The sequence below is a fragment of the Pyrgilauda ruficollis genome, unplaced genomic scaffold (assembly GCF_017590135.1).
Source record: "Pyrgilauda ruficollis isolate IOZ18807 unplaced genomic scaffold, ASM1759013v1 scaffold204, whole genome shotgun sequence".
Taxonomy (NCBI): domain Eukaryota; kingdom Metazoa; phylum Chordata; class Aves; order Passeriformes; family Passeridae; genus Pyrgilauda; species Pyrgilauda ruficollis.
Window position 1 is genome coordinate 670841 of NW_024519652.1, and position 26668 is coordinate 697508.

Genomic DNA, 26668 nt, shown 5'->3' on the forward strand with positions numbered 1-26668 from the left:
GTTTTTTATTTAAAAGTCTGACTTGATGGTACACCATCAGGGTAACTGTGAACCAAGCACATAACCTCTGCCTTGCTTTTTCTTTTTCACAATTCTATTGAGCCTTGACCTGCTCACACTTGTTTCCTTATTCGTTGCATATCAGCAGATCCTCCATAGGTTTAAATATTTGAATATTAGGTGACTTTGATAGAAAAACAAATTTTAAGCTGAAGAGTTCTTTATCCAGCAGCTGATGTCTGCTTAGGAAGTGTGGCAGGAATTAATAGGGAATGGATTGAAATAAAGTGGTGGATAATGACTTGCTGAAATTAAGATTGCAGGCAGAGAGGAGGGGCTTATTCTTGGGTACCCTTTAAGCAGGAGAGATGGGAGAGAGGTCAAGTGGGTGAGAATGAGAGAGGTAAGGTTAGGGTATATGAATTGTCATCTCTATTTTAAGCTCTGCTAAAAGGAAGTTATTCAGAGATGATTAAAAGTGTCTTTTATCTGGTTCTATTATTTTGGGTTTATTTTACTTAAATTTTTTTGTCATCTCTGAGAAATGACAATCAAAACCGCTTCTTGTGGGTCTGGGAATGCTTGGGTCTTGAACATCATAGTGTTGGTTCACCACGGGAGAAACGGTTCAGTCATTGTGGCATCACCATAGAAAAACACAGGTTTTGTCCAAATTGATATGCCATGGAAGGGGATATGAGCTATGTGCCTAAAAATGTCCTGCAAGTGTTTTGTGGTTAATTGTAGATATGTATTATGATGCAGCTGGGTAACACTGGTCATCTGACTTGTATCCCAGTGAGCCCTATAAAACAGAACATGACTCAAAAAAAAATTAGTAAAAACTTAGTGTTTGTCACATCCTATAGGATTAAATAAGCAAAGCATGAGACTCCCAAAACAAATGTAAGCTTTTAAGATTAAGAATCTTCTTTATGTTACCTTAGACGTTCAAAGTACATATTGACCATCTGGTTCAAATCAGTAGTGTACAGTTTGGATCACTCTTATCCAGAGTTCTCCACCTTCTTAATTCAGAGTGGGGCTTGTTTAATTTTCGCATCTTTGGCACAATTTTCTTAGATCCTAAAGCCACCTTTACGCATGCCTGCTGGCTGATTATTCCCTTAATCACTCCTAGTTCTTGTTGCTTTTCCCCAGTACGGGCTCCTACCTTTGCTGACATGTCTTGAAAGCAGTGGGAATACCAGATACAGAAAAAGCTCCAAATGGAGTAAACCTGTTACAAGTTACTAAACATGGTGGATTTTTTCTTGCATCAGGTTAATCTTCTCTAAACCAGGATCTTCTTTACAAATCACTACCTTATTTTACTATTAAAACTACCATTGCTGCATTGCCTGTCTCTGTGTACAGAAATAGGTCATCTTCTGTAAACTCAGGGTGTGTTAGCACTGTATTTTAAGAAGTCTACATGCTATTGAAATGTCATATTCCGTAGCTGTATGTAAATGACAGCATATTTTTACAAAGGCACATGTTGACCCTCACTGAGCAGAAGCTGTTTTGTTCATAAATCCTGACTGTTCACATGGCAGATGCATGGTTTCCTAGAGTGTGTAAGTACTACTCTGAGGAGGACCAGAGCTCACCTTCTGAGCTCTGTTCTGAACTGAGAACAAATTTCCAACACTTGATAACTTCTCTCAGATAATCTTTTCTACTGATTATAGAAAGGGTACCTGTAGCTTGTGGTTTTTGTTTCTTTCCACTAAACATATCACACTTATTCAAATTTTTTATCTCAGAATAAGTATCTGTGTTTTGCTTTAAAGGAGCTTAGTGATTTTTTTTCCCCAAATATATCAGCAAGAATGGAAAGAAGGAAGGTGCACTTTGGAGTAGAATAGGTAGGCGGATGCCATTTTGAATTTTATTATGCATTTTGTGATTATAAAAACACTGAAATAGTGTATTTGAAAAGTATTTTATATAACTAAATCCTTACACAGCAGACTCAGCTTTGCAGCATGCCAAAAGGAGAGATTAATCTTACAGTCAATGCTTTTCTATGGAGTGGGCAAGAAGAATTTCACACAGGGAGGCAGCAGTTCAAGTTGGGTTCAGGTATACTCACTGAAGCACTATATAAAATGTTTGGGTTCCTCTCCCTTTAGTGTATTGCTTGTGATCAGGCTTAATGGGCAAGCAAGATAAAACAAAAAGAGAGAGGCATAAAACCTAGTAATATTTTTCTCTTGAGTCATAAATGTGTATATGCAGAGACATCCACTGGCAGTTTTCAAGACTTTAAGTGATTATGTTGTGAAAGCTGACCTGAGGATGTACGTGGTTTAAAGCCTTTCAAGATTAATTAGTGGAAGGGAGAGGATAGAAGTCTGAATACTGGCAAAGAAGCAGGATCAACATGATAAGCAGAAAAGCCTGATTTTCCCTTTTAAAAGAATCTCTGTGTGGGAGATGTTAGTGAGCACCATATACCAGTTTTTACCCTCCTTCTATACTGCATGGATCCGAGAGCTCTGAGTCTAATAATAGAATGCATGGTTCCTGTTACCAGTGACTTCATGAAATGCTGCCTTCTAGGGAAAATGGTTTGTATTCCTAATGGTGCTTTTATTGTAAAAAAAATTGGTTAGTTTTAGACTGTTAATTGTAAAGTTATTCCTTAAATCTAACCCTTGTTCTGTTTGGGTAGTGTAATTGGAGATATTGAAATTAATTCTTCTTGCTTTGTATTTTGCACTTAGAATAATGTGTTGCAGAATTTTTGTAGCATTTAGGAAAGTTTCATTTCCTTGCATGGGGAACTAGTTCGATTTATAGATCTATTAAGCAAGGTTAGCTAAATATATAGTATTCACAGAGATTTTAATGTTCCTTGGCTTAAAGAGACTTAGCAAGTTTGAAAGTAGCAGAAAACCTGAAGCTGGCATCTCAATATTTGATCTGCTGTAATCATGACTTGTTAACGTTTAGCTTTAATGATACTATATAATTATTAAAATTACAAGTGTACTCTCTTATGGGGCTGATGGATGATAAAATTCACTTTGCCTAATCACCTCTCCAGAATGTGTGTTGTTTCTAGTAGATATTGATCTCCTGTATTTGTTATCTTATATTTGAGAGAGACCTTAGTTTCTGCTGTAGGGTGGGGCTTATGTGGGTAATTCCTTCAGCATCTCGATTAGGAGCTGCAGGACATGGTTCTTGAAAAGGTAAAAACTTGATTCATGCTGTAGTTCCCATAAAAATAAATTTTAGTTTGTTCTAAGATTTCTGAATTGACCATGATGACCTCATAACCTCTGGTGCTGAGGAGGAGGCAAAAGGCAATCCTTAGAAGTACAGTGTGCAGCTGTTAAAGTTGTGTGAGAACTGCTTCACTTAAGCAGAGATTCTTTAAGCAGATGTATAAAACTATATTCTTTAATGCAGAAACTGTCAAAAAGTTTCAGTATTTAAGGGACTAATGTTTTAGTTCTCTTGTCTCATGCAGCAGTGCCATGCTATGTTCTTAAAAGCTATTTGATACATTTGGGCATTTTAAATGGTAAGCAATATTTATTATGTAGAAAAAATAAAGATCAGTAATAAAATGTTTGCAAGGGCTGTAGTGATCTATGATGCTGTGACTCAAGCCTTGGGTGCATGTGTGAAGTTTGTTGAAAGGAATCACTTCTATTCTGAATGTTGTTCTGGTAAGTGAGCCTGTAGGTTTCTTCTCTGTGTAAAGGGCTTTGTGTTCTCTCAATGACAGGATAATAATCAAAATAGAACAACTTTTTGAAAATATTCTTTCTGTTTGGAAATGAGCTAACCAAGTGTGACTGACTGAATGCAGAGGGATAACGTGGGATCTGGAATTGTGCTGTGTGCTTCTGAAATTACACTTTGATTGGTGAGAGGGATGTTGCAGCCCTGGGGGATTCATAAAGTGTCTTTTAAAAACCTGAAATACTTCAAAAAATGGAATTCCGTAGCTGGGTTTTGGCATCAGCTGTTAAATGCTGATTGACTGGTGTTGCAGCGGTTTCCTAAATACATCCTATGGAGGGGTTCCTGGGAGAAGTCAGCAAAGGAAGCTTTTAAAATTTTTACCTTCTCAGAAAAGGAATCTTTTGAAGTTTACGTAAGCATCTGAATAATTTCACCTTAAATACTTCCCCCCCCTCCCCTTTTTTTTCCCATCAGATTTCCTTTATATGCAAAAGGAGGGGAGAAGCTTCAGTTTGAATATGGAGTTTATCTTCTCAACAAAAATATAGCACAGGTTAGTACACTTGAGATTATTTTTTATTATTATTTATATGTATTCTCTGCTTGGTGTCAGTATGATGTGAATGTGCATGTGCTGTCCTGTGATGCTGCTCTCTGGGGTGAAAACCTGTGAACTAAGAAAAATATCCTTGAAAACATAATTTTCACTTATCTTCAGCTTTGTGCTTGAGATTTCCTTCTGTGGTGCTTAGAGAAGGACTTGCCAGATAATAATGATTTTTTTCCTTTTCAAATAGTACATTCTACGAGTCTATAGACTTCACACTGTTTTGAAAACTGTAAATATTCTCAGTTTTTTTTATTCTGTCACACTTGAAGATCTGTTTGTGTAATTCTTGCTCATGTGTCTTTAATTTTGCTGTATTATTACTTCAGCTAGTACTCTACCCTTACAAGAAAACACAATACATGTAAAATATGAAATATCGCAAATGTGTGACTTTTATTTAAAGAGTTCTGTAATCAACCTTTGTTCTTTTTAATGTGTTTTAAAAAAATATCCTTTATTCTGAAAAATGCAAGAGACTTTGCAAAGTTGTATTTGAGATGGCTGCAGTAATACTTGCAGCTAACACATTTGGTATGGAATTCAGAGAATGTTCAGAAAGCTGGTCTTAAAGAGGCCTGGCTGTTTCAATTGGTATGTAGTCCTAGGACAGGGTCAGCTGCTTTTATGCTGTCCCTGGTGATGTTCTGTAAAGAAAAACCCACCTGTGATATAAGTACTGCTTAGTTCCAGTGCTTGACTCTCTTGGCCACTAAAGACAGCTAATTTCTGACATTGAGTTGAAAGCTGTCTTGCCTTTGTTTATATATTATAATAATCTGATCCATTTAAGTCTCTTCCTCTTTGCAAACTTTTATGCATTGAAAAACCACTTTTCAACACTTCTCTTGTCTCAGATTCTCCATCTGAATCCACATTTTTCTTGAAATGCAATGCCGAAAGCTGGATACAGTGAGCAACTGTTGCTTTCAAAACATTGAGTAGGATGGGAGATCTGCTTCCCAAGTCATGTCCTTTTATTTCCAGTTCATTGGTTCTAATAGGTTTGTACTCTTAAAAGCCTAGCAGAGTAAATCTTATGATTCTGTGCAACCAACAGCAACACAACAGTCCATTGTGAATTTGTGCAGGTTGTTACGTTTGTTGCAGTTATGGAGACAGGCACCACTGAATGCACTGAGTTCAAGTGACAACAGCCAATGTTTATTGATGGACACCCCCTTTTACAGGGAATTCAAATTTCTCATGCTTGAACACCTGAGTGGTTGAGATCTCAACACCACCCAGCTCACTGGCCAACTAGCTGTCTGCATTCAGGATTGAATGAGGTTGGCTGGCCTCCTCTGTTTGAGTTCAAATCCAACATTGTCTTCCCAGGGACTTGTTTGCTTCTACTCTTTAACGAGCTAGGCTGGTCAAGTTGGGGTCTGTTACAGCCAGTTTTAACTGTGCAGCTTCAGACCAGCTGCAGCTGTCACAGCAGTTGATTTGTTTAATTCACATTTTATATGCTGTATCTTGAATGTATTGTTAAAGATGAACTTTCTTGTTCTTAATCATGTTTCTGCTTTGGTGGCAAAAAAAAAAACAAACTGAGAACTCAGTCTCAGCTTTATGCTGGCTGCATCTGAGCCTATGCCCTATCCAGATTACCTAATTAAAATATTGGATGGAACTGGGGTTCTGTTATTCCAGGTGGAGTCCCATTTTGCCAGCACTTCAGTTGCAGTCATGAGCCATTCTTTATTACGCCCAAAGAGTACTTTCTCTATATTCACTTGTACTTCATCAATGTCCCATTTCCCCAGCATGCTTGTGAGCATATTATAGCAGAAAATGCCAAGAGATTTAAATTCCAAGAGAAATATGACATTTCTGTTCCTAATCTGTTTGAAATTACATTAGTCTTACAGTTTTATTCTTGAAAAATCTGACCTTTTAATGCATAGTTTCTACTAGTCTTGTTTGTTTTTCCAGTTTTCTCTTCCATCACTTTTTTGCCATTCCTTATCCCAAATTAAAGTTTCAGAGTCTTTCTGTGTTGTTTGTTTTTTAAGCTTGGATTGCATTTACCACTTTCCAGACTTGCCCATGCTTAGTGTATTTTGGACAATAACCTCTGAAATTACTTAAAGTCTAAAATATCTTAAGACAAAGTTAATCGAGCCCTACTAATCTTGGAAATTGGCTTAGCCAGGCTGTTAATGTATCGTAGACTATACCTCCTTGTTGGTGGTATTACTAATGGCAGCCAGCTGTTCACACTTGACCTCCAGAGGGGAGATTAGTGAGAAAAAGGAATTAGTCTTTCCCTCAAATGCTTTGCTAGATCTCTCTCTTCATTACTATCAAAACAATGCTTTCGTTAATCTCTGCTTACTAGTTCATTCTGTAACTTGTGAGTCGTGATGCTGCTTGCTTTGCCTTTCGTCCCTTCTTTGTCTTTACCTTATTCTGGAGTTTGCCATTCAGTTATGTGATGCAAGCAAGAAGCTCTGTCATTTTTTTCATCGAAATGATGAATTCTTCATTGAGCCCAGGGTGGTTGTCTTTCCTGTTTGTCCAATTTGGGTTACTTGACACTTGTGCCTGTGGTATTTTTTAATAGAAACTGTCACCACTTCACTTGTTTTCCTGTTTATCTCTTTGATTTGTCCCCTCTGAGTTATTACCACTCTTGGACCTACTGAAACCTCTCATTCTGATTTTTCTTGTTCTGTTTCCGAAGAACTCTGGGTGGTTGAACACACGGTCACTCACCCATGTTGCCTTCCAATTCCTTGCAGTTGGTTTCTGAAATCACTGGCATATGTTTAAACTTAGAAAAGTAAATGAAGGCTTTAAGTATGTTTTGGTATAAAAAGAGTTTCCAGCTCTACTTGGGGTCACTGGTGCTGGTGCAAGCTAGTCAGTGGCCAAACTTCAAAGTGGTTAGTAGAACACTAGTGGTTCACATGTTAATGCTTGAGATTGTATGCTGTTGGATATAAAAACATGATAAAAGTAAATTGGAATTTCTGGGGGTGCTTCTACTACTTATTTAATCATGAAAGTGTTACAATGTCCACATAAACTGTTGTAGTCACCTTTGTTTTGATGTCCTTGGTCAAATATTGCTGCTTTATATAGTTCTGCCAAAGGGAAATTCCACTGTGAAAGCAAAGCAGGTAAATAAAGTGCAGAAATACACCACAAAACCTCTGTGCTCTGGGACTGACTTGACCTAAAAACCCAGGATGGTCTGAGTTCTGGTATGTTTCTTGGGATGCTGAAACTGTTGAATTTGCATGGCTTTTAGCAGACCTTATGGCTGCTTTCAGAGAAGTCTCCAGATATGCTTAGTTCTTGTGAACGTGTGAAAAATTAAATTTGGACAGAGACTTAGCAGCTGCCTCTCTCTTATCTACAGACCATCACCCAACGGTGTTTACCTTAATTCAGAGAACCAGTCCTCTTTGTCAGGAATAAATGTAAATCAGTTGCTTAATTCCTTCTGTGCTGTGGGAAGGTTGGAGGTGCCTGGGAAGAATAGTGGTGACTTCACTGGAGCATGAAAACAGGAACCTGGGTCTTTATCACCTCACTTGAATCATTCATGCAAGTTTTGAGCACTGTGACAAACAAAGAGCCCAGAAAAATTCAATCAACTTAAAGAAATACTTTGAAATAATTTGTATAAGCTTCCCTGATTTCATAATTTTTTTTTTTCTTTTACAATTACCTAGAATTCTGGCAGCAAGGAGAAATGTGAGTGTGGAGGAAGTGAGATGGGATTGATATTAAATAAAATTACTGAATTAAAAACTCTTCTAGAGATAAAGGGGTACTGTTTTGTAAAACAGCAGGATAATAACACTGGAAACCACGTCTTGCACTCAGGAGAATTCAGCTAGAATTAGAAGCAGCTTAGTGCTGGCTTGGTAGAGTTTTTTTTTGAGAAACTTGCTTTGCTGTTACATTCCAAAGTTGAAACAATGTGTGTTAATTCCGAGAGTTCATAATAACTTCCATCTGTATATGAGCACGAATTGTTTCAATACCCATATTTTCTGTTTGTAAAATTGCATCCCTCAAAGTTCACAAAGGAGCTTTTTGAGTTGGATAACATTATCTAAGGCTGTAAATTTCCATTTAAGAGTTCAGCTGTTTGACTCTCTAGCATAGAAACACAGGGGTTTTTTTCAAAGATATATTAGTCACTTACGTCTAATAACACCTACAAAAAAAAATTCACTATAATTATCAAAGGTGAAGTACAATAGAGTTACTAAAAATGGGGGTGAATTGCACAGCTCTCCAAAGCATTAGACATTGGGAGAGCATTCAGCAAGTACTAGCCCCATAAACTCTGTAGCTCCTAAGTTAGGGGTGTGTATGGAGTATCTGAGGAAGCTGAAGCTTTAGTAGGAGAAAGAAGTGAACTCTTGTCCTGGTATTCACAGCACAGTAATCAGGATTACACCATTAAAACGTCTTGTTATGGTGGATGAATATTAGGAAATCCCTGAAGCTTGGTGAGGTTTTTTGTGGGTGATAAGTGAACACAGAAGAGGGTCAAAATGGCATCTCTCAGAGTTCTGAGTATGTTCTTTGTTCTGAACATACAATGTGGATGTCACCCAGTTCTGCTGGGGCAGAGACATGGACCTTGTGGAACTGACCTCTCACAAGTGCTTAGCAGTGGTCTTGCTGCTCTAGGTTTTTTTCATCTCAATAATTTAATTAATTTTTAAACTTTGAAGTAGGGGTTATTGAGAGAGCAGTGGCTTTGAGTTTTGAGTTGCAGGCCTGTAAAAAGAAAGCATCTTTATTGCTGCTTTACTAGCTGCTTTGCTGTCTCTTTCCTTTGTTCCCAGAGCCTTAATTGCTTCAGCCTGACTTCAGTGTAGGTCCTTCATTACATATGATGAGTTGATCTTAATTTAGTGACCATCCTCCCTCAGGTGAGTGAGTCCCTAGTGAGCACACACAGTGTTACCGTGGGAGAATAACTTGCCCAAAATTGTATGCCCAGAAAGTTGAGGGTGGTGAGGTCCTGGAACAGGTTGCTCAGAGAAGCTGTGGCTGCTCAATCCCTGGAGGTGGCCAAGGCCAGGTTGGATGGGGCTTGGAGCAGCCTGCTCTAGTGGAAGGTGTCCCTGTCCATGGCAGGAGGTTGGAATGGGATGAGCTTGAAGGTCCCTTCCAACCCAAACAATTCTATGATTCTATATTAAATTATTTCTGTCCTGTATTGGTCATTATGTCTAATGCATGCATTTATGATGTGTAGCCATTGGGGAGAGCATGTCCATCTTGTTCATCAAAGTTCTAATTTCTTTAGGTATTCAAGAGGTTGTCTCTTGCATGATGCTTGACAGGCATTATTTCTTGTCCAGTTCCTAGATTGCTTGTAGAGGACATAATTTCAATAGAGCTGTAAAACTGGTTTCTTTAGGTACCAGTAAGAAGGGAGTTTACTGCAGCTATTTTCTTGCATGGGGCGGTGAAGTTATTTACACTCTAAGTGTCAAATGATTTTGCTGTTTCAGTCAGCCACTGAAGGACTTAAAATTAATTTGCCTCTTAATCTTCTGGATTTCTTATTCTAAGTCTTATCTCAGCTTTACCACAGAACCAGAGGGCATCTGTGTGACTGTTGTGAGACCTCTTTTATTCTTTTGCTGTGACCTTGGTCACTATCTCCATCTGGTTTTATTTGACATGGCCTCAGGAGTGGTGGTCTAAATTAATGTCTTGTCTAAATTAATGGCTCTTGAAAACCAGACTTGTAAAACCAGGTGTCAAATAATTAGGACCATTTTACAACTCTGTGTTTTCCTACAGCCAACCCAAAGAGTGAATGTGTCTAGTTTTATCTCAGTTCATAGAATCATACAACAGTTTGAGTCGGACGGGAACTTGAAGACCATCTTATTTATGGGTAGGGACACCTTCCCTAGACCAACATCCTCCTTACACCAACCCTAGACCAAGTTTCTCCAAGCCCTGTGCAACCTGGCCTTGAACACTTCCCGGGATGGGGCAGCCACAGCTTCTCTGGGCACCCTATGCCAGAGCTTCACCACCTTCTGAGTAAAGAATTTATTTCTAGTATCTAATCTAAATCTGCCATCTTAGTTTAAATATCTTCCCCTTTTCCTATCCCTGTCTACCCATATAAAAAGTTCATAGTTGGTGTTTCTTAACAGAGTCTCTGCATATGGCGTTAGACAGAGCATCATCTTCCAGGCATCACTTCCAAGTTTAGTGAAACCTGTGGAATTTGTTACACTGTATAAAATAAGGTTATTTTTTCTTCTGTTCAGCCTGAATGCCGTGCTCAGGATTGTTTCACAGAGAAGGGTTATTTTCTCATCCTCATTTGTTTTGTCAGACCATTATTGTGTTGTATTAGACTGATACTCCTATTCACATTGGCATCACTTGCTCAGCCCTGGCCAAAGAGTAGTTCTGCTTTCATCTGACAGTCATTAGCAACACATGAACTTTGCTATTTGATATGGAAAAAAAAAATCACTTTCTTGTCAGCTCCCCCAAGATTGTTTTTCTCATCAACAGAGTACAGATCCAGGTAAGTAACTAATGTCTAGCCCTCCTCTTGTGTGTCCATGGCCACCGTGTCCACATGGTGGCAGATGGCGTTTACGTGCTTTGTGTAATCTGCTTGAGAAGCTGAGCAGCCAATGCTGCTTTCCTGGGAATGCTGCTTTGTGGGGGAGTTGCCTGTCTAATGCATAAGTAACATTCACAGAACCATAGAGGAAAACCAAAATTCTTGTTATATTGTAGGTGTAGTTAAAGTGCCATCTTCCTAATAGCTGCATAAAATTAAAGTTGAATGCTTATGTGCTAGTGCCATATGTAAATGGCTGAACTGAAACTCAGCTGTTAAACATGAAATGAGGCAAGAGGTTCAGTTTCTGGTTCTGTTAGACTATCAAACATTAGAGAAAATCAGCTTTATAATAGAAACTAAAAACTTTTCCATGGGAAAACATGGAACAGCAGAAATGTTTGGCCTAGAAATTTGTTTTGGCAATGAACACTAAGGGGCAGTCTTTTAAGAATTCTGTAGGTAATGGTGTATATGCAGTGGTTATGGCCCTTTGAGTGCAGGATACTGTGACTTGCACACTACATCTTTTATGAGGCCCCTAAACTAAGATCATAAAACATACATTTCAGAAGGAATGCACTGTCTAAATCCTAGGCCAATTTAGCTACATACAGAAAAGTGTTCTTCAAAGAGCATAGGTTGAAGCCAGAGTCTAGTCCTTGTCTTGTGAAGTGCCAGGCTTTCATTTCAATATTAAGAGGAAGGGACTGCACCTGAAACACCACAAAGTACCTTCTCCAGCTGTGTAGAGCCAAAAGCTCTTAGGAGAGGTTTCATTCCTGAAACTTTCCTGGGGTAACAGTGAGCTGATACTTAGCCAGATCATTTAGAATTGGGGAATTTATATATGTTTTTTGCAAACTTATTGGAAAGGCTTTCTTTTTTCCTTTCCTATCACCCATGCCAAGAAAAAAATAGGTTGAAATGAGACTGGATTAGCTGTAACTGAAGTCCTGGCTTTCATTCAGCTGAAAGCCTGCCTATCCTTGTCTGTAGGCAAAGGCCAACATTAACTTGCTCTGTGAAGGAGCAGATCTTGGTTGTTCAACCCGTACAGATCCCAGCACTTGCAGCCTAAGCCCAGGCAGTGCTGGAGGCTCCTGCAGCTGTGGTGGGATGACCAGTGTGGTTGAGTGACTGGAGGGATGAAGCACTTCTCATATATGGACAGGCTGGGAGAGCTTGGTTTTTTCAGACTGGAGAAGAGACGGCTTTAGGAAGACCTCAGAGCCCCATCCTGTGCCTGAAGGGGCTCCAAGACAGCTGAAGAGGAACTTTGGAGAAGAGCCTGGATTTACAGAACAAGGGAGAATGGCTTCCCACTGCCAGAGGGTGTGGCTAGATGGGATATCAGGCAGAAACCCTTGGCTTTGAGAGTGGTGAGGCCCTGGCACAGGTTGCCCAGATGCTGTGGCTGCCCCACCCCTGGAAGTGTTTGAGGCCAGGCTGGACAGGTCTTGGAGCAGTCTGGTCTAGTGGAAGGTATTTAGGCCTGTTTTGGTTTTGAAAGACAGGTGTCTGCTAAGGAAGGCAGGAGCCTCTCCTGAAATGGAAAATGTAAACCCCCTCCTTCTGAATTGCTATAAATTTTAAATTAAGGGGCTTTCAGGCAAAAATATGGAAGCAGGAATAACAGTTCTTTATTAGGGAAGAAAATAAAAGGATAAAATAAACAATGCACACTGACAGAGTCAGAATACAGCCTGACACCCTGTTGGTCAGGGTGTTGGTAGCAGTCCAATTGGAATTGTGGCTGCAGTCCTCCTGGAATGTCAGGTGTGGTTCTGTTGGAGCAGGGATTCTGTAGAAAGGGTGTAGTCTTCCTCTGAAGATCTACTGGAAGAGGCAGATGTTCTTTTGGGAAATCCAGTGGAGAAGCCGTGCTGGTGTTCCAGAACCTCAAGATTATATCCGGGTAGGAATGCTTGGATCCTCCCTCTGGGCAGAGCATCTCACAATGGGATGCTGTAATTTTATCAGTCATGCAGTGACATTCAGTAGCCTCTTATCAGCAGATGTCTCCCCTGAGAGAGGATTGGTTGTGGAAGAGATAAGGAAAACTGCCCACTGAACAGAAGACAGCTGCCATACAGATGGCAAATAGAATACATCTTGCCTTGCAATCTGGGACAAGGCCCATGGGCGGGCGGGGCGGGGTAGGACTGGATGAGCTTAAAAGTCCTTTCTAACCCAAACTGTTCCGGTTTTCTGTGAGTAGGAGAGGTGGCATCACTAGCTGTGCTTAGAGTCAGTCAGTCCTCCAAAATGATTTTGTGGGACCAGCCTTGCAGGCATTTTCTGTGTATTACATAGCTTGTACTGTGTAGCTGTAATCATCTCTGTACATTAGCTCTTCAGACTAAAAAGGTTCCTAAAAAAACAGTATGTTTTTAAAATAGAACCAAAATTGAGTAATCAAAGGGCAAATAGATTCCTGATATAGTTAATTTGACATAAACACATGTTGTCTGCCAGGTTCAGCTGCTTTGTAGTGTATATAAGTTCCATGTTACAAAATTGAAAGAGATAGGGAGGTGGGAAATCTGTTATCAAGCCCTGGCACAATGTATCAGTGTAGGAAAAAGCTGCAGTGTATAGTTTTTCCTAACAAGTTGGGTGTGTGCACTGGAGGCAAAGCTGGACATTCAAATATAAAGTGTTCACATCTGTGGAATTCCAGGTCCTGCTTGGTAAGCCTGTTTCTTCCTTCGGAGCTTTCTCTCTTTCTGCCATGTGGCCCATTTCTTAATGGGAGAAATTATGGTAAAATGCACCTAATTTCTTAAAACTTCACTTGCTTTAATGCATAAAAAATCTTCTTATCTCTTTATTTGCAAGCAAGTAACAATCTGTGACTTGTGGGGTTTAGATTTTTTTTTTCCCTGAGCTTCTGTTATTTTCAGGTTTCCCCCCCACATTCTGTCTTCTTCTGTTATATAGTTTAATATATATGTTCTGTCCTCCTTGGGTTAGGATTGGTCTCATACTTCTGTGCTTAAGATTTGGCACATCAGGGCACAAAACCTATTTTGAACGCTTTTGGTATGTCAGCTACTTAATCATCTATAAATGCCTTTCAGGTTTTTTATATACTGGGGTTGAAGTTTGGAGCAAGTTGTTCTCCAGCAAATGGAATTAAAGGGTCTGATATGTATGGGCTCATTCCATTCACTTTTTGGTCAGTCCAGAATGTTTGGAAATCCAGAACTTTAAAGTATTTTGGTTTTCAAGAGACTGGAAATACTGAAGGGGTTAGTGCAGCTCTCTTTGCTGGCCTTGTGTGTAATTCATTTGAATATTTGTGAAGTTAATATTATGTAATTAGGAAAAAACCAAGCTCTGCTTCATTTTAGCATGTATAAGCTGATGTTTTCAGGAAGACCAGTGTTGAGCTGTCCTTGGTTTAATGCTTTCTGACCTCAGCTTTTAAGTTTGAAATACCATCCATCATGTGGGAAACCATTTCCTGTGTCGGTGTGTCTTACTGACAAGTGGAGTTCACTGAATGCTGGTGTTATCCTGATAGGAAGCAAGTCTTTCATAGGTTAAACTGTTCATTCTGTACTCCTCAAATGAGCGGGCTTCCCATTTGATTCACAATCTAATCTTTTTTTAGAAGTCAGTCTCTTTTGTTTACTGACAGTAACGTAATAGATACCTGGAAAGCAATTCAGCTGAAATGCAAGATGTGGCTGGGAGCAGAGAATCCCCACATTCTTCTTCCATTTAAGCTCTGTGTCATGGGCTGAATCACTTGCTCTTTGAGTAAAGCTTTCTTGAAGCAAAAGCCTTTTCACCTGAAAGAGCAGGGTTCACAAACCTGGATGAATGAATGGCCAGAAGCTCAATTTCACCCATTTTAAAACAAGGGCATTCTCAACACAACATGAAAGAGCAAATAGCTGAAAGATTTTACAATATCTAATGGAGCTCGTTGTTTGCCCACTGAAATAATTCTGCGGGTTCCTTTCCTGTAATATCTTAAGGTAGAGGGTAGAGCTGGACTGATGTCATATGTGAAAATTACCTGGTTTTGGAGAGGATTTATTAAAATGTGGAAGTAACAGAGAAATGGAAGAGGAGTGTGTAGCCCTATAACCCTAACCATACATTTTCTCTGATTTCCATCCAGAACAGGGTAGGAGAGTTCTCTGTACATACCTGTGTATTCCCTGAGAATATTGTCCTTCTGGTATTCATAGGTTCATATATAGGTAAAAAACAAACTTCAGGTATGCAGATTACATTTGGGGAGCTAAACACACAGAGAAAATGTAATTTTTAAGATGGAGGCACAGAATGTTACTTATCTTTTCCCCCTTTGACTTTTGCATGTCTGACCTGTTGTTCTCTGCCTGATGCAATGATTTTTAATACAAAAGCTCAGGATGAATGAAGTCACCGGAAATAAGTGTACCCATTTCCTATAATCCAGTGAACATCAATTAGTGATACTGAACCCTTTTGAGAAGCTCTGACCTGAATCTGTAAAGGTTATGTGCTCTATAGTTTCATCTCATCAAGCTATAAATGCACCAAGACTGCAGTAAGCATGGTTTTAGTTATTTGAGTGCTTCACAGGGGAGTGGGGGAAGCTTTTTGGATGCTTGTAACTGCTCTATCTTCTAAATTGCCTTTTAAAATGTTCTTTTATGAAACAGTCATGGCATATGAGGTGTACCTTTATGGGCATGGGGGCCCATATATGTTGGTTTTTGTAACAAGCCCAGTAACTGCTAAGTTTTACAGGAATGCTTTACTTATATGAGTGGCTATTTCTCCCAGCCTGTCTTTGACAATGGTTCCCCTTAATGGACACCAGACTGAAACCATGAAGGCTAATGTTTGAGACCTCTCTGGAGGGGTGTTGTGTTTACTCTCAAGAAGAGTTTCATATATAGGAGTGAGAGAGTTCTTGAGGAAATGCAGCTTTTTGACTTATCTAAATGTTTAGTTCCACAGTGTGTTCTACATGTACTCAAACACATACTCCTATTTCCTTATTTTCTTGAGGTCTATCTCCAATAAACACTATTGCTATGAAACCGAAATCCAGTATGAAATATTGCTGAAGTTTTAAAAATAAGAAGAAAACTGCTTCATAAACGTTTCGTAGAATAGTGTAAGTTGCTGTGCATTTAGAATTTAGGCTGCTGCTGTCTTTGAATAAAGATCAGACTTTATGTTTTGATGAATGCAAGAGGAAGAAGCAGCTTAATGTAATTCCGGGACAAATCAAAGAAGATAAAAGGGAATTAGGTCTGTTATCAGATGAGAATATAGTTTCCCTGATCACTTCTGAACCATTCCTGTATGTAAATTTCATGCATGAATTTCCCCTGCCCTTCACATGGAAGTGATTTAAAATTCTCCAGGCTAACAGGAGAGGAAAGGAGACAGGCTGTTCTTGGGGCAGGAAGAACCAGTGGTGAGAAAATGTTTCCGTCTCAATTTGATGCAGTTTATGAGAACTGAATCAGCCAGAGAGCTCTGTGAGGACATTTTGCTCTAACGTAGAGATGAATGTTTCTGAATTGTACTAGTGGCTGTCTTGGTCCAGGGACTGTGTAGCATCTCCAGCGTTAGTTATCCCTGTTACAGGTCAAAGTGAGAAAGTGACGGGCTGTCAACATCAGAAGGACATTGACCTGTTAGAGCGAGTCCAGTGGAGGCTACAGGAGATGATCCAAGGGCTGGAGCCCCTTTGCTCTGGAGACAGTCAGGAGAGTTGGGGGTTCAGCATGGAGAACAGAATGCTCCAGGGGACCTTAAAGCCCCTTCTAGTGCCTAAAAGGGGCTCCAAGAGACCAGGAGAGGGACTGGAATGACAGGACAAGGGAGAATGGCTTCCCATTGCCAGAGGGCAGGTTTAGATGGAATATTGGGCAGAAACTCTTGGCTGTGAGAGTGGTGAGGCCCTGGCACAGGTTGTCCACAGAAGCTGTGGCTGCCCCACCCCTGGTAGTATTCAAGGCCAGGCTGGACAGGTCTTGGAGGAGTCTGGTCTAGTGGAAGGTATCTAGGCCCATGGTGGCGGGGCTAGGACTGGATGAGCTTAAAAGTCTTTTCCAACCCAAACCATTCTAGGATTTTGTGATAACAGGAAATTATCTTATTGACATCAGCACCTCCCTTGTAAATGTGGGACAAATCAGGTTAGTTCAGACTAAGCATGCTTTAGAAATAACTGATTATAAGTATCCTTCAACGGTATAGCATAAAATGCAGTTATCTCCTCTTACTGCTTTGGTTGCTTTTTGTGCGCCTTATTTGCTATTGCTAAATCAAAATTGTGGTGGGAGTCTTTTAAGATGGTTTTAGTGAAGGCTTTAGGCACGCTGGGTTGGCTTGAGGAACTTCAAAGAGTATGCTCAGTGGATTAATGAAGGACAAGGATCTTCAAGGATGTGGATGTAACTTGCTTTCTTGTTAGTTTAGTACTCCTGAATGAGTTGCAAAGTAAACATCTGCTTTTCAGGTGCAACTGGGAGACAGACACAGGCATATAAAGATAAATCATAATAACTATTGAGAGAGCTGTTATATTTGAGCACTTCTCTTGCTTGGATGAGGGCTGTCACTACTGTAGCAGTCCTCTATTTGCTCCTTCTGGAAGCAAGATTGAGAACTTCAAGACTTGTTATAATCACAGTGGTTATTTTTCTTTTTTCAGCTCCTACTACCTCAAGACTCTTAAAAAAGTTTTAAAACCCTTTTGTTGTGTTTACTTCCAAACTGTAATTGATGCTTGCTGGTAGTCTTTTTAAGTATGAAAAATGAAAATTATTTTTAGATGCTTAGTTTGGAGGTACATTATCTAAAGAACTGTTGATACCACAACATGTTTCACTAATGTTGTAGCTTAAGGGTTTTTCAGTAAACCCACTTAGGCGTTCAGAGCTAGAACTAGACAGATTCAGTAAAACAAAGGCAAGCAAAAAATTTTATAATTGCTCCCAAAAGATATAAACACACACAACTGTTTATATAGCAGCAGGCCTTATTTCACTGATTCCCCATAGTTGTTTATATAGCAACAGGCATTATAACAACACTTACCATTTTCTTTATTGCAGTGCTTAGTAATCTGAATCTCTGCCAGTGTTCTGTTATACCCTGACAAAGTCACCCAGGATCTTGTAAAACAATTAACTATGTCATTTTATTAAAACTTCTAAAATTTAATATTTCTGTTTGACATTCTTAGTATTTCAGTGTTTGACATTCTCTGAAAACCTTATGCAAATGCTTGGCTTGTGACCAGCTCTGCAGATTTGATTGAAACAATAGTTTTGTTTCTATTTTTCTCTGTAGGTTTTCACATTTGTGGAGCAGATGTTTTTTTTTTAGAAGTTCTTGATGCTATCAAGAGAAACTCCTCATATAGCTGAAAATACTTCAAAATTGATTTTGACTGCCTTAATATTGCAAGATCTTTGCACAATGTAATAGTGGGTTGAGTCGGCGTATTGTGTAGGTACAGGTACTGCTTCAACATCAAGAACCAGTTGCCTGCAGTGGGGACTAAGGGAAGTCCAAAATACAGCAGATTTTGGCATAGACTTGAATATTATGCACAATATGTACTAAAGTGGCAGCTATTTTGAGCTTTAATAACATATCCTCCCTGTTAGACTGCTTCCACGTGGCTGAGAACAAGAATATGGCTGGGGAAACAATGTGAGAAATAATGAACAGATGAGGGTAGAATTGGAGTCATTCTGCACTCCCCACAAAAAAAAAAGATAATTGTGCCCAGGTACTCTGTGGTTTCTGGCTGGAAGTAAATGTATATGCTTGTACGCTATTAATTATTAAATACTGCTGCAAGAATTAGGGCAGGAAGTGGACAGTTGTTTTTTGCACATAAATGCAGGATATGATTGGTTTTTCTTAAGAGCAGGCATAGAGTGGCAAACCTCCTAATTTTGATCTTTGAGTGCAACCTGCAATGAATAGAAAGATAACTAAATGGTCTCTTTTAAAGCAAACTTGATTGAAAAACTTCAGTAGTCCTAGTACCTCTTATAGACTTTATAGGAAAGTAACTGAACTTTTGCAGGTTTGTATTTTAGTTAGTTAACAAATTATGTATCTCTACTGGTAGATTTGATGAATGAACATTTTGCTGTGGAATTGTTATCTTTAGGAAGGCAGTAAGCTTTTCTGTTGTCTAACATGATTTTAGGTCATGAATTTTAAGTCTAGCAATCCAGTTGATGAAATGAATCCTTCCTGTTTGGGAGCTGTTTGGTTGGCAGTGGAGTAGAGATGCTCAGATTGGAGCTGTTCACTGCTGGTTCACTCACCTTCCAGTGTAAGTTCTGACCATTGCAGAGAAGGAAATACAGGTAGAAACTGGAGCAGCTGAATATTATTTTTTCTCATCTTAGAGTGTAAAATAATTATGCCTATTTTGTTACAATTTAACTTCAGTTTGTCATGCCTCATCTACAGCTAATGCTGTGGTTTTGTTGGTATTAGTCTTTTAAGGAAATTTAGTCTTTAAACACTTAGAAAGCCAATGCAAGTTTTTTAAGAATAAATCTTACCTTTTGCTCTGAGAACCACTGTTTTAAATGCAGCTTATTTTAACATTTATGGTTTTCTGTGATGTTGGAATATAGGTATAATAGAAAATACCCACTGGTATGATTAGCTGGTTTTATGTAGAGAAGTTGGCCTTAAAGTCAATGTATTATCCTATTTCTTGAGGTTTCTCTGTACAGATAATTCTTTAAATTCTTCTGCCTTGAACTGTTCATAAAATGTGATGCATCTTGTCTCCTATATGTTGTTTCTGTGGAGTAAGTGTTGCTAGTGACAAATATGAGAGCAGCACTTGGGAAAACAAAGCTGTGCATAGGAGCTAAATATTGGTATAGAAATCAGAATTAATATTTTATCAGTGGAACATTATTAATGATTTATTCAAAGTTCTGTGGAGAATACATGGTCGTCTATGTGAACACAAGTCTTGGACATCTCTTCACTCCAATTAAAACAGGATGTAATATCCTGAAGAAACAATCTGATCTTGAAAATGTTAAATAAAATGCTGCTTTTGAAAATTATTGCATTGGAAATGTAGTGTGGAGATGGATGACTTTTAATAGCAACAATTGAAATTTGAAGAGTTTCTTAGGAGAATCAAGACAGCACATGGTTACCTCTGTCTGCTCTTGTTTTCCTGCCCTTTTAATTCTTACGAGCAAAGCAGCTTCTCCCTACATTTTTCTCTTTTTAAAATTGATTTTGATGTTAAGAAGTACTTGTGTGAATCCTACTGTAACAAGTCACAGGGAATCATAGAATGGTTTGGACTGGAACAGATCTTAAATATCATCCAATTCCACCCTCCTGTCATGGGCAGGGAAACCCCCTCTAGATCAGGTTGCTCCAAGCCCTATCCAGCCTGGCCTTGGGGCCCCATCCTTCCAAATGTGGGGCAGCCTCAGCTTCTCTGGGCAACCTGTGCCAGGGCCTCACCAGCCTCACAGCCAAGAATTTCTTCCCAGTATTCCATCTAGCCCTGTCCTCTGTTACTTTGAAGTCATTCCCCCTTGTCCTGTCATTTCAAGCCCTTGTCCAAAGTCCCTTTCCAGCTCTTGGAGCCCCTTTAGGCACTGGAAGGGACTCTGAGGTCTCCTCTCTGAGGTTCTGCCTTCTCTACTCCAAGCTGAACACCCCCAGCTCTCCCAGCCTGTCTTTAGAGTAGAGGTGCTCCAGCAACCCTTGGTGTATCTCCATGGCCTCCTCTGGATTCAGTCCTTAAAACTGTTGTTCAGTGCCTTACTATTTATTGGATGAGGTGGATTAACTAGCCCTGCATGTGTGGTGTTGGATGTTAAAAAAATTAAAATTAAGGGAAGGTGTATGAGAAATGCTTTATGGATTGGGGAAAAAAAAACAGTCCTTACTAATATTTGTTATTTTACATTGTCAGAGGTTAAGGAGAGGAGGAAGAGGAATTCTGATCTTTTAAGTAAAAAAAGTTGGTTTTAAGCTCCCTCCACCTCCTTGTTTGCATTTGTTTGGTGTTGTACCTGTAGTGGCCTGCATCATGCAGCAAAGCAGAGATTTCCTTGTCAGGATATGTGAGACTACTACAGAATTATGCAAAGCGGGAGTTAACATTTGCTGCATTAATGGAGTGATAATTTTGAATCCAGACTAAAACCCGATTCATCAGCTGATTTTTGAATTTCTTTTTTTCTGTTCCTAGAAGGCAGATAAGTTTTTCAGTGATTTCTGGATTTGTAAATACATCAGCAGCAGCTTGTATTGATGCAGACACAAGGCAGTATTGCTTTGCTTTTAATCAATTACAAAGCCAAATAGTATGCAGTTTATGAAGTTAAATAACTTTTTCTAGGGGTTTCATGAAACTTGCGTCCTAACTTTACTTAATATGCATTTCTACTATTGGAAATATGAAAATGTCTTTTAGTAGAAGCAGTAGTTTGCTCATGTTTGGATACTGGGGTCTCCCATGAATTGTTCTGATCTTGGCTGTTGGAGAGATCTCTTAACCCACCTTATATTCGTGCTCTGAAACCTTGAAATGTAAGAATGACTATAAAAAGGGGTATTCCATGAACTTTTCATTGTGGGAGGAGGAACAAATGTAAAGTTTTTGAGTTGGTGGGCTTTTTCTTCTTTATTTCTTTTGCTCCAGGCTAGTTCTCCAGTTAACGAATTCCACCATAATCCCATCAGGAGAATGTGATGATGGTTTTGTAATTTATATTGTATGGTTGTCTTAATCCAGGTTCTGTCATTGTAGCAGAAAATATGAATCCAAGCCCACCATATGATTTGGCTTTGTCCATATGGAAATAATAAACTGTAATAAATGGCCAGCTGTTGTACAGTGCAGTACTGAGGGTGATTTTCTTCCAGTGTAATTATTCTTTCTGAAACTCAGGCAAGCATAAAAATGATTCCCAATTTCAGGAGTCTTTTTCTCTGAAAAACTGATTGGGAGAAATCAAACATTTTTGAAACATAAGATACTTTCCTGCATCTTGCTGTCAGGAATTGTGGAAACTGGTGTGTGATTCTAAACAAAAGAAATGTAACTTTGAGTGGGACTGTTCCATGTTTCAGCAAGTAGCTCTATCAGCACTAAATTTGTGCAGTTACTGTGTGTGCCTGTGTTGGAGTCCAGCAGAGACTTCTAAAGCGTGTTAATGTATGCTGAGAACTGCTTATTAAATTGGTAGTGCATCATTCCAGTAGCCTTAGAGATACTGGAATGTAGGGTGATGGGGTCTTTCTTCATATTTTAACCACACAAGGGATACATTTCTCTGCAAAGTTTCCCTGAAATTTTGAGATTCAAACTTGAAACACAAACTTTTCCCCTTCCATGTGCTGTGTCTTCAGAGTTATTTTTAACTTGGTGACTTGTTAAACACAGAGTTTATAATTCTCACCAGTGACAGTTATGTCCTGTGGATGACGTAAGAACAACTTGTAGGAGTCAATATTCAGGTTAAAGTATGTCAGTGTTTAAAGCCTTTCCCTTTGCTAAGTAGCATCTGATTTGAGTACTGGATTTAATTATGACACTAATAGCAGGTGTTTAAATGCTGATATAAACTGTGTAAGGAGCACAGACATTGATCAGTTGTGTAACAATATGTATTTTTACTCATTGATGTTACTATAATAATTCCATTACTGGTTCCAGTATACACTGATACACTCAGACTTGAGAAGTACACACAAATAAATATTTGGAATTCATGAATACAGAACATTGTGATGGAAATTGGTGTCTTCCCATAATGGCCATGTTTTTATTAACCTGTGAGCCTGCTTTCCTGTTGCAGATAGTAAATGGAGCAAGTGTAAGGAAGTTTAAGAGTCAGGTTGACTGATTATTTTGTCCCTGTTCTTGGGTAGGTTTTCTAATGCAAGCAGTAAATAGACCATTTTCTTATAGGGGAATAAATATCTTGGAACTGCTGGATAATCATCCTAAACTTTCTAAAAACCTAGTGACTTAACTGACCATGATGTTATATTCTTTGGGATTTGGAAAGCTGTGCTAATTTTAGGATTTTTTTTTTTTTTCTGATTTTGTAGCTTAGATACCAGCATGGGCTGAGTACTCCAGATCTGAGGCAAACTCTTCCTAACCTGAAAAACTTCATGGAGCTTGGACTGATGGTTAGGTGGTAAGTATTTTTTGTAATTTATAAGAAGAGGTGGGTGCTGCAAGAAAATTGAAGATAAGGATTTGTCTTAGACAAGCAGCTCCTCTTCACAAGCTGAGAATGCTTGGTGAGATTATGACCTTCCCAAAATAAAGACTCTGTAACTGTCCACAAAATTCTACTGTTTTCTTACACTCTTACAAGTTCTTCCGTATGATGGGCCCACAGCCCTTCTCAGAGGTTGATGTAGCAAGGGAATCCTATTTAAAAAACCATGTTCTTCACTAGAGGGAGGTGAATTAATTGTTGTCTTAAGACTGTGTTTTATGTTTGGTAGCAGGTGGACCTTCTGTATCAAACTGCTTAAGCAGAACAAATAAACTGCCTGGGCAGTCCCTGACTGTGTAATTCAAGTGAGCTGCATAGGAATCTGAATGATAAACAACACAACCTCTCTGTAGTATAATTGCTGCTAATGAAAATTGCTGTTGCATGTTCAGTGTTGTTGCTAAAATGAGAAGCTACATTAATAAAAAACTGAAGATTATAGTATCTTCCAGGGAAATCCCGTGTACTTCCGTTCTAATTCATTTTGGAGGATTCAGACTCACCTTCCACTGTCTGCAGAAAATCAAATCAGACAGGTTTCTATGTTTTAAGGCTAAAGTTAGTTTAGTTTTACCTTGCAGCAGTTGTTTGAGCAGGAGGCTTAACCAGTTCTCCTTAAATGGAGGTGAACATTACTAAATATGAAGAACAGTTTACTACCCAGTGGATTTCAGCAAGTGATGGTTTGTATTCACATGGTTTTAACTTATGCTCTTTGAATCATGTGCACTCATGCAGTCTCTTGCTTTAAGCAATTATTTTGTCCTGCATTTTCCTCTAATCACAGAACCATAGAATGGTTTTGTTTTCCTGCCTTCATAACTTTCACGAGCAAAGCAGTTTCTTCTCCCTGCATTCTCCTCTTTTTAAAATTGATTTTGATGTTGAAAAGTGCTTGTGTGAATCCTACTGTAATAGGTCACAGGGAATCATAGAATGGTTTGGGCTAGAAAGATCTTAATGATGATCCAATTCCCACCCCTTACCATGGGCAGGGACACCTCCCAGTAGATCAAGTTGCTCCATCCACCCTGGCCTTGAACACACCCAGAGATGGGGCAGCCCCAGCTTCTCTGGGCAACATGTGCCAGGGCCTCACCACCCTCACAGAGAAGAATTTTTTCCCAATATTCCATCTAATCCTTCCCTCTGGTAGTGGAAAGCCATTCCCTCTTGTCCTGTCATTCTAGGCTCTTGTCCAAAGTCCCTCTCCAGCTCTTTTGGAGACTCTTCAGGCACTGGCAGGGACTTTAAGGTGTCTGGAGCATTCTCTTCTTCCAGGCTGAACACCCCCACCTCCAGGTTGGTGTTTGGAGTCTTGGCTAAGGAAAACAAATATAGGAGTAGGAAAAGTTTCCTCTTTCAGCAATACTGTAAAAAATGTTGCCTGATGGAAATTCAGCCAACAGAGGAAGTAAATAGGTCCTGAGAATCTCAGCCCCTTGTGCAGTTTTATTCTGTAAGTAATTTCAGGCACAGCTGAAAAGATTCTCTCTGCTTTTGTTTTTTTTTTCCTCTAGCAAGATGCATAAAGAAAAGCCTTCTTCATTGGGAAACTATCACATTGAGTTTTCGTGTGGCATCCATCACAGTAATGTAAAAATCCTCAGATGATGTGTGATCCCCTCAGAAAATTTGAAAACGAAGGGCCAGACTATGATATCTGTAGCATTTCTTTCTGCTCTTTAGTAGAGTGGGAGTGGTGCAGGTCATGGGTGTCTACTACAGTCTTGAATAAGCAGAAGTGGGTTGACACTGGAACATATGAAATGGGAATAATTGTCAGTGTGGATACCTGTTCTTCCCTTCTGGCCTGTGCTGTCTCGGAGAAGCTGATCTGGAAACTTTAGTTATGCTTCCGAGGTTTTGCCACCATACAATCCTGTTGTTGCTTTCCATAGGTGATGCACAGTCATTACAACAGTCATTACAAAAGAAAGCACTACTTTTTTTTTTTTTTTTTGGCTGGATAATATTTCCATGTAGGAATATTAAGCATAGTTGTTCTGGAGTATCCCATTCCCTTCTCCCCATAGATGTCTGTGCGTCATTTCCTTCTCATGTCCAGAAGTTGTATGAATAGTTGTTCATTTTTAATTTTTTTTTAACTGATGATTCCAATCAATGCTTCTTAGTGCTTCCTAATAATATAAATGGAAATGAGGCTTTACAGGGAGTCTGTCTTGAGGGGAAAACTGGCTAGACTTTCATAATTGGGCAGAATACAGATGTCCACTGTCCTGTGAATAATACCTGATTATGAACATTGAAACAAGCAGACAAGCCACTAGCTGTTAAAGTGAATATTTGAAGGAATTTTTTGTTTTCAGGTTACTGTGAATCATCTGACACCCTCTGATACATACTGCAGTCAGTAAAATATTTCCAGGTTATTCTTTGTTTGCAGGATAAGAGCAGGGAGACAAGAGGTTTTCGTATCCACATACTCACTTGCACTGCCTGTTTTATTTGGTTCTCTTGCTGGTCTTCAGTTTCCTTTCTGAGCACTGTAGCTGGGTTTTTCTGAATTTAAGTTCTGTCACCACCATCATCATTGCCATTTTAGATTAAAAGCAAACCCAAAAAAATCCTCCATGGCTTTTGTAGAAGAGCTCACTTATTTCATACATCAATTTGAGTAAATTTGTCTGTAAAGTCTCTACTTCAGTCTTCTATGAGTTCCCGTTTTGCCTGGAGCTCTGGGCTAGCCTTTGGCCCTTTGGAAGGTCTGCAGAGTTCAGTGTTTGTCTATCAGAGTTTAGTGGCTGGTTCCCTGAGCCTGGTGAGATTTGTTTTGTTTTGGTTTCTCAGGTATTACACTTGAATGATTAATACATGTTTTCACATCCCAACTGGTGTGATTTATTGCAGCAAGCTTGCAGGTCTGCAAACTCTGCTTCCATCTTCATACCTCTCCTGGTACCAATATACTGCTATGTTTACTTTTGTCCCCGAATCTTTTCTGTTTCCTTTTGGGAGTACTTCTCTCTGTTTCCAGTTTTTTAGTCCTGGAGTTTCACTGGCTTCCAGAAAAGTAGCTCAGTTTTTTAGGTTAGCTTTTGTGGATGCAAAAGGCCCTATGCAGATTTTGTCTTAAATCCTTTTTCTTGTGATCAGGCAGTTTCTTCCAGCATTTGAGACCGAATCGTAGAAGGATTTGGATGGAAAGGGACCTTAAAGGCATGTTGTTCCACTCCCCAACCATGGGCAGGACAACTTCCACTAGAGCAGGTTGCTCCAAGGCCCGTCCAACCTGGCCTTGAACAATTCCAGTGATGGGGCAGCCACGCTTCTGTGAGCAACCTGTGCCGGGGCCTCACCATCCTCACAGCCAAGAATTTCTTCCTAATCTCTAATCTAAATCTCCTCTCTTTTAGTTTAAAACTGTTCCCCCTTGTCCTGTCCCTCTCTGCCTCTTTAAAAAGTTGCTCTCCCTGTTTTTCATAAGTCCCCTTCAAATCCCCACTTTCGTGTAGCCTGACCATTTTTAACATTTTTAATTAA

The 26668-nt window shown here is 39.3% G+C and overlaps 1 protein-coding gene across 1 annotated transcript in view; it reads left to right on the plus strand.

Annotated features, from left to right (window-relative positions):
- Window positions 1-26668, plus strand: part of UVRAG (UV radiation resistance associated) — a 99807-nt gene that overhangs the window by 59220 nt on the left and 13919 nt on the right. The window contains exons 13-14 of the mRNA XM_041467284.1: window positions 4180-4258; window positions 22986-23077. Of these exons, the coding sequence (XP_041323218.1) occupies window positions 4180-4258; window positions 22986-23077 (171 nt within the window). The remainder of the gene's footprint in view (window positions 1-4179; window positions 4259-22985; window positions 23078-26668) is intronic.